The following is a 12,397-nucleotide window of genomic DNA, read 5'->3' as shown; positions in this document are numbered from 1 at the left end:
TTCAATGGGATTTGGTGGTCTGTAAGGGAAAAGAAATCAAAAGTTTAGAAATATTTTCCAGATGTGTTAATTAAAACGTATTGTTCCATAATGAAAGGCCATTTGTAGTAAATAGGGTACATGAGACAGGCAAGCAAATTCGCCGATATAGGTTAAAGAGACTGAAATTTTTTATAGGGCTTAAATATGGTTCTGAACTCAACTCTAAAACAGAAGTTTCAAAAATGTACAGACAATGGAATGATGATTATTCCAGGGAAAATAATGACTTGAAGGAGTCACAAAGGAGGCTTCTAAGGTACTGGCAGTATTCAGTTTCTTAATCTGAGTGCAAGTTACATAGGTATGTTTACTCTGTGAAAATTCATCAAGCTGTATGCCCATGACGTGTAATTTTCTGTGTATAATCCTTCATTAAAAGAACAAAAACAATATAGGACAATGACTGTAGCATCACCAAGACATGCAGATGAACTCAAGTGACTAATCAAAGGAAGCAACACTAATTTAGACAAGTTCTGTTTCTTTTGTAAAAGCCAATTCTTTCTTCAAATAATTTAAATCAATAATAATTCTAATATTACAACAGCACACCTGAGAAGTTAAACACATTTACAAAATTAAGAGGCGTTATTTCAAATTTATCACTTTTATATAAATCATTCTTGCTGAGAAAATAAGTCCAAGTCCAAAGATGAAAAGTTGGGGAGACATCTATTTAAACTCTATAATGAAAAGGCATATTTTTTTTTTTTTTTTGAGACAGAGTCTCACTCTGTTGCCCAGGCTGGAGTGAGTGCCGTGGCGTCAGCCTAGCTCACAGCAACCTCAAACTCCTGAGCTCAAGGGATCCTCCTGTCTCAGCCTCCCGAGTAGCTGGGACTACAGGCATGTACCACCATGCCCGGCTAATTTTTTCTATATATATTTTTAGCTGTCCATATAATTTCTTTCTATTTTTAGTAGAGATGGGGTCTCGCTCTTGCTCAGGCTGGTCTCGAACTCCTGAGCTCAAACGATCCGCCCACCTCGGCCTCCCAGAGTGCTAGGATTACAGGCGTGAGCCACCATGCCCGGCCTGAAAAGGCATATTGAAAACTGATTTACAATGATCTGAAAACATTCCCTTAGCACTTTAAATAGCCCTTTGGGCTGTCTACACATAGACAACATTTTTCATGTAATATTTACAGTTAATTTGATGAATTATTTTGCCAGAACTCTTTACTTAAAAGTTGTACTTACTAATAGCTTGTTACTTAAAAACTTCTTCAAATTTTTTCTAGCATTTAAAGTAATATTTAGAATTTCAAATATATTAACCTTCTTTAAAAAACAAAAAAATATAAAATATGCCCATATTTTAATTGTCAGTAGTAAGTAAAGCTAAGATGTATCTCAGTCATAAATAAATCTCATTTTACAAATATAACAATGAAAAACAATATATGGCTTATTCATATAATGGTTATATAAATTAATATATCTATTCTAAATCAATAAACTTACTCTTACCATGAGACATATTTTCCATCAAGTTCTTTATCAAATTGTCAGTTTGCTACAATGATTATTATCCTTCGAATAAAACAGAATATGGATCTAATAAATATTGACTAGTCTAATTTACAAAACAAATTTTCTTATTGGATTTTACTTACACAAAAAGAATTTAGGTGACAATTACCGGGGAGAAACATGTAGAAAAAACAAATAACTCTAATCTTGCCAAGTGAGAAAGGGAAATTAGAACAACTTGGCAAAAAGTTTCTAACACTCATGTTGTTGAGGCTACAGTAACACTAGAACAATTTTAAGGACAAACTTTTGGACAGAAATATGATACTATATGTCAAACACCATAAAAATAGTCATGTCCTTTGAACTAAGAAATGAACTCTTAGGAATTTATCATAAGAAAGTAAGCAAAGGGCAAAAGAAGCATGAAAATAGATTTAACTACCTGGTGACCTATAGTAACAAAAAAAAAATCAAACTTAAATGTTCAACTCTGAGAAAATGGCTAAGTTAAATGTGGTGTTACTATAATTTAAATTATAATGATTAAGACTATGAAGAGATATAGAAAATTTTTATGTCATAATATTAAGTAAAAAGAAGACAGAAAATTACATGTATACCATGATTACAAATCTTTACAAATATGCATATAATCTAAGACAGATAGAAAAAAATTAAGTACGACTGACTGCTTTTAAAAATCTTTAATATCCATAAGTTACACAGCAAAAAAATAGCTGTACATAACTAATGGTATTTCTTTCTTATTTTTTTTTTTTTTTTGAGACAGGGTCTCACTCCTTCACCAGGGCTAGAATGCAGTAGCATCATCATACCTCACTGCAACCTCAAACTCCTGGGCTCAAGCGATCCTCCTGCCTCAGCCTCCCAAGTAGCTGGACTACAGACACCTGCACCACCACGCCCAGCTAATTTTTCTATTTTTTTGTAGAGACAGGGTCTCACTCTTGCTCAGGATAGTCCCAAACTCCTGACCTCAAGCAATCCTGTCGCCTGGACCTCCCAACAGGGTAGGATTACAGCCATTAGCCACCTCGCCCAGCCCTAATGGTATTTCAGTTAGGGAAGTCTATTTTGCTTTCTCTGTACCTCCATTTGCAGACACTATTATCTTACCTTTCCTTTGCAAGCACAGCAAGTCCCTGTAATAAGATAGGCACAACAGTCTGATCCAGGTAGGCACGAGTTGGCAAAGACTGTAGATCCACCTTCTGTTTTGATGACTTTTCTGCATTAATCTTCTCATTTTCTACTATCCTCTAGTGAATTCAAAAAACAACGCGTGAGCATTTCAAATAACTAGATTACTTTGACTGCTAACCAAAAACTAATAGAAATAGGATACCAATAGAAAAGGCAAATCAATGATTAGAAAGCTGGACTAGACTGCAAACTTCTCTGCCAAAATAAAACAATTTCAGACCCATCTAAATCTCATTCAAGCCTTTTCTCTCTAAAGGTACTATATCTCTTTCTTCTAATGTCGTATTTCCAGATCCTACTCTTTCTCTCTTTCCTTCTGCCTTTTTAGGTGTTAATACAAATCGTTTTTCATTTTTTCATGTGAGTATCTTCTTACAGTGTGTTCCAAAAGACACTGGACATGACATTAAATAGCACTGAATCACAGCAAGAAAGCTAGTCCTGCTTCAGTTTTTTCATCAAAGATAATATCAATGACAAGGTCTCAGATTGGTGCTAATGTCTTTAACACTGCTGTAACACTTGGTAAACTCCATTCTTAACAGAGAGAACAAGCTTCAGGCTCAGCACTTTACCATCATCAATAGAATCTAGCTAAAACTTATTACCACTTGCCTGTGAGGAAGAGAAGTAAAAAGAAAAAAAACACAAAAAAATTAATTTTTTTAAAGAAAAAAATGAAAAAAGAAAAAAATTTTATTACTACTGTTTTGTAGGCACTATTTTCATTTTTATGGTTACCCTCTATCACAATGAGAGTATTTTTCCACTTGTTTCTTTTTTAAAGAAATATATCCACAATTTTTAAAAATGAATAGATTTAAGAAAAAACATTAAGTAAATCATACCCCCAAAATGAGGAAAATGATTAATACGAAAAAGATTATTAATGTGGTATTTAAATGAAGTTTAGGAAACAATAACTTATACTTTCCTCTTAACAACCCCCAAATTTTGGAGTTTTCACATAGATTCAGCTGACATCCAGAGCACCAAAACTAATTTATTAAAAATCTTTGCCTTCTTTTGAAAATCTAACATTTTAGAAATTTAGAAATAAGTGGCTCTAAAAACACAAAACAGGATTTTTTTTTTTTTTGAGACAGAGTCTCACTCTGTTGCCCAGGCTAGAGTGCCATGGCATCACCCTAGCTCACAGCAACCTCAAACTCCTAGGCTCAAGCAATCCTACTGCCTCAGTCTCCTGAGTAGCTGGGACTACAGGCATGCGCCACCATGCCCAGCTAATTTTTTCTATATATTTTTAGTTATCCAGCTAATTTCTTTCTATTTTTAGTAGAGATAGGGTCTTGCTCTTGCTCAGACTGGTCTCAAACTCCTGAGCTCAAACAATCCTCCCACCTCGGCCTCCCAGAGTGCTAGGATTACAGGCGTGAGCCACCCGCACCTGGTGTAAAACAGGATTTTTAAGAGCATTTTCACTTAAATGAACTTTTGCTTCAATCACACTCAAACTAGGTATAAGACAGTCAAACAAAATATTTTTCTAGATTTAATTTTGTTAAAAGTGGGAAAAAAATTTTAATCACATATCTACAACATATAGACCAGGGATTCCAAAGACATTCCCATAACTATATCAGACAACTTCTCTAGTTTTGCTTATGATTTTTCAATCTAATTTTGCAATTTAATTAGAAAATAATTTTCTATAAAGTCTACTTAATCTATAAAATAGCTATCTATTTCATCATGGACTGAGAACTTTATTGTTCCTCACTTCTGAAATTCTAATTGACCCTTTGTAAAATTCACCTTTCCACTGCAGAAAAGACTATACAACTTGGTATTTCTGAAAACACCATTGCCTTGAATGAGTTTTGTTCCCCTAGATCAAAATCTACTATATTCAAAACTTCACCTTGACCACAATAAGGAAAATGAGGCAACCTTCAAAATCTCAGAGTATATTTTCTAAAAACAGTCCTAACTTACAGAGACACGGTATTTCTATACAATAAAAACTAGTCATTTAGATGACATTACAATGCCTCCAGTAAGAAACAGTAATGCTTAAGCAATTCCTATGGATCCTATACTAAATTCCTCAACCAAATCCTTTCATTTATTTATTTCATCAGAACATTTACTGCATACCTACTATGTGCCAATTGCTATGCCTAATTTTACTTAAGTCAAAATCTTAAATTAATCTAAAAATAGATATATCCAAACTACCACTAACAAAAAAGAATGAACTGATAAGACATTCTGAACTGCTAAGTGTAGAACAGTGATGACAAAAAGGGAAAAAAAAACAAAGTTAGCCCGATGATTGCACCAGCTTACAGCTTCCTGCCTAGATGCAGGGGAGAGGGAACTTAAGCAGAGACTAGCATTCTCCCTGAGTTCAGTAGACAGAGTTGAAAATTCTGGGAAACCAAGACGAATAGAATTCACTGGGCAAATGACTAGAGAGGAGAAAGCTGTGAGGAGAGAAGAATTGCACCGAAAAGAGACTAACAAAATTACCTTCCAGTCTTCAGGTGAGTACTTATCAGTGGATGGATCTGAGGCAACTATCTAAGGCCAGGGAAACAATCACCTGGAAGAAACAGGAGGAACAATCCCTGGAGCTCACACAAGGCTGAGAATAGTTTGTGTTCCCATGACTCAGAGTGGGAAAAACCTTATAATGCATGGAGCATTGGGTAGAATATTCAAAGGAAGGAAATTAGACCTAAACTAAACGCTGGTCTCGTCCCATCTAACAAAGCTTAAGAGCAAGCCTCAAAAGGATCAAACTGTTTCCAAGCAACCATGTCCCAGAACAAAACTAAATGAAGAAAAACAAAAATATCCAATTCCCTACAAGGTAAAATTCACAACATCCAGCATCCAATAAATTACCAGGCAGACAAAGAAGTAGGACAATAATACCTATAATAAAGAGAAATATCAATCCACAGAACAGACACAGAAATGATACAGATAATAGAAGAGACAAGGCCATTAAAAAAGTTACTTAAAATATATTCCATAAGTTCAAGATAAAAGAAAGCATGAATAAATTAACCTAACAAAATATTTTTTAAAATAAATGTTGACACCAGGCTCTGTTGCTCACACCTGTAATCCTAGCACTCTATAAGGCCAAGGTGGGAGGATCACTTGAGCCCAGGAGCTCAAGACCAGCCTGGGCAACATAATGAGACCTCATCTCTATAAAAATAAAATAAAGATTGAAATTTTTCCAAATTTGATGAAAACTCTAACCCATAAACCTATTAATATGCAGCTCCATGAATCCTGAAGAGAAACAATAAAAAAAAACCTACAAGACACATCATAATCAAATAACTTAAAAACTCTGATAAAAAAAAAATCTCAAAAGCAGCAAGAGAAAAGACATTACATATTGAGGAGCAGAAAAATGTCTGTCAGTAGAAAGGACCAGTACTACAAAGAAATGTTAAAGGAAGCCCTCAGGCAGAAGGAAAATGGTACCACATAGAAATCAAGATCTACACAAAAGAATGAAGAGCCCCAGAAATGGCAAATATGTGGATAAATCCAAATTTCTCCTTTTACTTATTTTTTGAAAATCTCTTAAAAGACAAATAACTTTTTAAAGAAAAAATAAAAATCATAAATTGTAGAGTTCCCAACACATGTACAAGTAAATTATATGGCAAGAGTACAAAGGCCAGGAGACAAAAAATGGGAGAATACTGACGTAAGGTTCTTTTACTATAGATAAAAAGATATAGGCCGGGCGCGGTGGCTCACGCCTGTAATCCTAGCACTCTGGGAGGCCGAGGCGGGTGGATCACTCGAGGTCAGGAGTTCGAGACCAGCCTGAGCAAGAGCGAGACCCTGTCTCTACTAAAAATAGAAAGAAATTATCTGGCCAACTAAAAATATATATAGAAAAAATTAGCCGGGCATGGTGGCACATGCCTGTAGTCCCAGCTACTCGGGAGGCTGAGGCAGTAGGATTGCTTAAGCCCAGGAGTTTGAGGTTGCTGTGAGCTAGGCTGAGGCCATGGCACTCACTCTAGCCCGGGCAACAGAACAAGACTCTGTCTCAAAAAAAAAAAAAAAAAGATATAATACTACTGAAGGTAAACTGTGACAAGTTAAACTTGCATACTATAAACCCTAAACCAACCACTAAAAAAACCCAAATGTATAATAAGCCAACAAACAAAATAAAATAGAACTATAAGAGGAAAAGGAGGAAAAGCAGCAGCTGTAGAATACTGGTTTCCAGACTTTCAGATATCACAAACAAGTAAATTAGAAATAAAATAATATGATGAACGAAAACATCAACATAAGGTTAACTCTTCTTTGTCAGGTAAACGCTTACAAATAAAAAGCACAATTACTGTTTTACTATCACCATTAGCTCATAAAAGAAAGGGCACTTTTGCCAGATGTGTGGCTCAAGCCTGTAATCCCAGCATTTTGGGAGGCCAAGGAGGGAAGATCGCTTGAGGCCATGAGTTCAAGACCAGCCAGGACAATAGTGAGACCCCATCTCTACAAAAAAAAAGGAAAATTAGCCCAGCATGGTGGTGCACACCTGTAGTCCCAGCTACTCAGGAGTTTGAGGCAGGAGGATTGCCTAAGCCCAGGAGTTTGAGGTTGCAGAGAACTATGAGGACATCACTGCACTCTAGCCCAGGCAACAAAGCGAGACCTTGACTCAAAAAAAGTAAATAAATATAATAAAAATAAAAATTTGCCAGGCATCACAGTGCACACCTACATAGTCCCAGCTACTCAGAAGGCGAGAGGATCACTTGATCCCAGGAGTTCAAGGGGGCAGTGAGCTATGATGGCACCACTGCACTCCAGCCTGGGTGACAGAGTGAGAGCCTGTCTCCAAAAAGAAAAGAAAGAAAAAGAAAAAAGGATACTTTAAAATTACAGAAGCAGGAAGACCAATCACAGAATAATGCATCACTCACTCCACTCTCCTTATTTTTTCTCATTTTACCATGGACATTGATATGAGAGTTTAGGATATAGCATTTGGGTATCTCTGCTCTCATGGCTGTGCCTTCATATACAGGCACTATCAAGAAAAGTCTGTGCTGATGCCTAAAAAAAAGTCTCTCAGGCCGGGCGCGGTGGCTCACGCCTGTAATCCTAGCACTCTGGGAGGCCAAGGTGGGTGGATCGTTTGAGCTCAGGAGTTCGAGACCAGCCTGAGCAAGAGCGAGACCCCACCTCTACTAAAAATAGAAAGAAATTATATGGACAGCTAAAAAAATACATATATATATATAGAAAAAATTAGCCGGGCATGGTGGTGCATGCCTGTAGTCCCAGCTACTGGGGAGGCTGAGACAGGAGGATTGCTTGAGCCCAGGAGTTTGAGGTTGCTGTGAGCTAGGCTGAGGCCACGGCACTCACTCTAGCCTGGGCAACAGAGTGAGACTCTGTCTCAAAAAAAAAAAAAAAAAAAAAAAAAGTTAAAGAAAAGTCTCTCAAATGACTAGAACACAAAGTAGTATACAGAATATTCACCTAATTCAGCATGGCAGTTCAATCATTTAATAAAGCTGCACTATGAAAACAGACAGATTCTCTTCTTAACACTGACATCAAACCAATAAACACTGCTGGCAATTTGATGGGTACAGAGTAGTCATGCCAGCAAATGCTAAGAGTTGGTCAAGAATGGCAACACAACTTAAAGTCTACTGCAAAAAAAGTCAAACTGGCCAGGCAAGGTAGCTCATGCCTGTAGACTTAGAACTCTGGGAGGCTGAGGCAGGAGACTTACTGGAGGTCAGGAGTTCCAAACCAGCCTGAGCAAGAGACCTCATCTCTACTAAAAATAGAAAAAAATATCAGGGCATGGTGGCAGGCACCTGTAGTTCCAGCTACTTGGGAGGCTGAGGCAGGAGGATCACCTCAGCCTAGGAAGTGGAGGTTGAAGTGAGCTACAATGATGCCACTGCAGTCTAGCTGGAGCAACAGTGCAAGATTCTGTATTAAAAAAAAAAAAAAAAGTCAAACTGCCTAGGTTGAAAACACAGCTCTCCCTTACTTCCTGATAACCTTGAAAAGGTCAAAGAACTTCTCTGAGCCTTATAGGGATGAAAATATATGCAAATTACTTAGGGGGGTGTCTGGTACATAATAAAAGGATTGAGGAAATATTACCAGCTATTACTATTATCACTCTGCTTGGAAATGCTTCTGCCCTCATTTATCCAAAATGAATCGCACATCTTTTTTTAATAAAACACACAAATCTTTTCTAGGAAGCCTCTCTTTTTCTAACCAATCCCACTCTACTCTGGTTAATTCATTTGCCCAAGCATTTATTCATTCATTTACAAAGTACTTTCTATTTTTTAGAAAACAATCTCTTTGCACTTATATGAAAAAGTTCTATAAAAATACACTTTCTTTTGTATGTTTTTCACACATACTCCCTAAATCAGACTTAACTATGTAAGGCAAAAAGTGTCTACTATGTGTTATAGCTTCCAATGACACCTTCTATTGAACTCTACAAAGAAATAAACCTTATTAAATGTTGACTCCACGAGCAACCTATTCTGCTACAAAGACCAATAGGATTCTTAATTTTAATATGTGTAGTTTTTACATAACAACATCTAAACAGATGCCTTAACAGCCAACCACGCAAAACGATTCTGACAGTCTCCCTTAAATGAAGTGCGTTTGTTTCTGAATATCACTTAAAAGTTCAATCTCTTGGCTCAAAACTAATTTGTACTCTGTATACCACAAAGTATTAGTACCGCCAGTAACATAAGCTACCCATAATTCGATACTATTCAGTTCATGATAACAAAAGTTTTCCCTTGTGGAAGGTAACCCAGTAAAAACGGAACTCAAGTTTTCTCCAGGTCTCAAGAGACACACGGATGAAACATAGCAACTGGGCAAGTTACCTCGACGTTGTCTGTGAGACCGTACTCAGAGTGAGGATTTTCTGCAACCTAGAAAATAAAACACGAGTTACAGGGACATAACCTCCTCCCCTCGCCCCTTCTCACTGTCTCCCTGCACGCCGCCACCCTGAATCCAGGGCCTCCTGGTACCTGCGTCTGTCCCTCCATCATCTGCTCCGGCTCCATGGCGGACCCTGCAAGTCACAGTCCCCGGATACTAGTCTTGGAAAACAAGAAGAGCCGCGAGTTACCCGGGTGATTTCAATACGAAGACGCCAGGATGGAGTCCAGCCCAGCCCCCGACCCCGCCCCTCACCCCCACCTGGGCGCGGGAGCACCCCGAGCAGTAGACCAACAGGGTGGGATAGTCCACGACCGGGCGCCCGCATCAGGTCCGGAAGCTCTGCGGTAGTGGGAAAACGGGGAAAGGGAGCTGATTACCCGCGCCCAAGCCGTTCGTTCCTAAGAGCCCTGCACCGCGCCACCAACTCCCAGCACGAACCGCTCCGGCCGTAAGTGACGGATGTCGCACGACTGGCGCGCCTGCGCAGAGCTTCCCTCCGGGCCTGGGGCTGGGAAGCTCCCAGGCCGTCCTGAGTCTATTAGGCTGTCTGCAGTTTGCAGTGTGTCCGGGCTAAGGTGTGGCATCAGAGGCCAGGCCTCTGATGAGAATAGTTTCTCAGCCTGCCGCCCCAGCGCAAGCGCCACCCCAGGTGCAAGCCCACTGACAAGTCCGCTTGGCCTGATCAACACTGGGTGCTGCCCAGAAGAATCCTCTGAAGCTCTTCCTCAAGGAACTGAAACCACTTACTCGCTGAGTGGTTCTTACTAGAAAGTCATAGGCCTAGGCTAAACAATCAATGACAGAATGTCAGTGTTATACTCTAAAGCCAAAAGCAGGGTAAGAAGCACTGTTTGGGAGTTCTGTAGTCAGTTTTTTTCAAGCCCTTGAATCTGAATTGCAGTGTTATTGCTACCTTAGATTTGTATTAAGATTTGTAATATGCAACAACTAACTTTCCTAACTATGGCCCTCTTGATACTATTGTATTTGTAAAAAATACACAGAATGATTTGCCTCCTGCACGCAATTTGTAAATAGCAACTGGAATCTGGTAAATTGGATTCTTTTAATTCCAATAAATTCAATTTATTTTAATGTAAAAATGATACACTCAAACTTCTTGGCTTTGACACAATCCAATTTGTAGTTGCACTTTGTAACAGGAAAACATGAAAACTTAATATCAAGTATTTGGACACTAAATTATGGCATATCAATATGATGGAATATAAGCCATTAAAATTAAAAATCATGGCTAGGCACAGTGGCTCTCGCCTGTAATACTGGCACTCTGGGAGGCCGAGGTGGATGGATCGTTTGAGCTCAGGAGTTTGAGACCAGCCCAAGAGTGAGACCCCATCTCTACTAAAAAAATAGAAAGAAATTAGCTGGACAACTAAAAATATACAGAAAAAATTAGAAGGGCATGGTGGTGCATGCCTGCAGTCCCAGCTACTCGGGAGGCTAAGGCAGTAGGATTGCTTGAGCCTAGGAGTTTGAGGTTGCTGTGAGATAGGCTGATGCCATGGCACTCTAGCCTGGGCAACAGAGTGAGACTCTGTTTCAAAAAAAGAAACAAAAAATCATGACTATTACATGTATGGAAACATTTATAACAAGGTTTTTTAAAGTAGACTACAACTTCATATTGCTACTCAAAAATGCATAGATGCATGGATAAACATCTAAGGTAAATAAAATTTGGTTAGGAGCTAGACTTTTAAGTAGGTTTTGTAATGTATACTTGATAATTACTGTTGTGATTGGTGTTGTGATATGGCACTTTGAGGATTTTTGATGTAAGGCTGATGAAAAGATGTGTATGCATATGTACATGATATACAAATTAACTGGGACATATTAACTCCATTAAGATTAAACACTATTCAAGAGTGGGCAATAAAACAAATACAACTAGAGAATAATTGGGATAACTCAAGATAGAATAGTTATGTACATTGTTATCATATATCCATACATTTCTCAATACATAGTAGGCTCTCAATAAATATTTTCCAATTACAGGAAGTATCTGAGCCCTGCTAATTTACATTTTCTAAGTACTTACAATGTTGCCAAAGTAGGAAACTAGAAGAGCTCCTTCAGGATAGATACGGTGTCTTAGATATCTTTGTACTTCACGTGGTGCCTAATACATGGTAGGTGAACGATATGTATTGAGTTGATTCATAATCAAAATTTGATATTATATACACTGATAATTCAGAAGCAAAAAAAAAGACATTATAAAAATGTTCACTGTCTGGGCTCAGTGGCTCATGCCTGTAATCCTAGCACTTTCGGAGGCCAAGGTGGGAGGACTGCTTGAGGCCAAGAGTTTGAGATTGTAGTGAGCTATGATGACACCACTGCACTCTAGTTCAGGTGATACAGCAAGACCTTGTCTCAAAAAAAAAAAAAAATGTCTACTGAAGGGAGCAGCACAGAATAATTAACTGTCATTTAAGTTTCTCTCAATTGAGGTACAAATTATTAATGTTGGCCTGGCAATCGTAGCACTCTGGGAGGCCAAGGCAGGAGGATCACTTGAGCCCAGGAGTTTGAAGTTGCAGTGAGCTATGATGACACCACTGCACTCTACCCTGGGCAGCAGAGGGAGACTCTATCTCAAAAAAAAAAAAAAAAAAAAAAATCCAAAGAAAGAATTATTAGTGTGATTTTTTTT

General features: G+C 38.1%; 1 protein-coding gene across 5 annotated transcripts in view; it reads right to left on the bottom strand.

Annotated features, from left to right (window-relative positions):
* Window positions 1–10,161, bottom strand: part of DPY30 (dpy-30 histone methyltransferase complex regulatory subunit) — a 14,253-nt gene extending 4,092 nt beyond the window's left edge. The window contains exons 1-6 of one of the 5 annotated variants that reach the window (XM_069494532.1): window positions 10,089–10,150; window positions 9,798–9,869; window positions 9,648–9,695; window positions 2,659–2,801; window positions 1,516–1,578; window positions 1–19 (exon numbers count right to left, since the gene is read on the bottom strand). The exon at window positions 1–19 is cut by the window's left edge and continues 41 nt beyond it. In XM_069494532.1, coding sequence (XP_069350633.1) covers window positions 1,554–1,578; window positions 2,659–2,801; window positions 9,648–9,695; window positions 9,798–9,833 — 252 coding nt within the window. In that variant the 5' untranslated portion in view covers window positions 9,834–9,869; window positions 10,089–10,150 and the 3' untranslated portion in view covers window positions 1–19; window positions 1,516–1,553. Of the gene's footprint in view, window positions 20–1,515; window positions 1,579–2,658; window positions 2,802–9,647; window positions 9,696–9,797; window positions 9,870–9,969 lie in introns of all 5 variants that reach the window. The other 4 variants (XM_069494530.1, XM_069494529.1, XM_069494531.1 and 1 more) reach the window with 4 other exon arrangements.
* Between the last annotated feature and the right edge of the window lie 2,236 nt (window positions 10,162–12,397).

This window comes from Eulemur rufifrons, chromosome 19, assembly GCF_041146395.1.
Source record: "Eulemur rufifrons isolate Redbay chromosome 19, OSU_ERuf_1, whole genome shotgun sequence".
Taxonomy (NCBI): Eukaryota; Metazoa; Chordata; class Mammalia; order Primates; family Lemuridae; genus Eulemur; species Eulemur rufifrons.
This window is presented reverse-complemented; position numbering and strand designations above follow the sequence as displayed.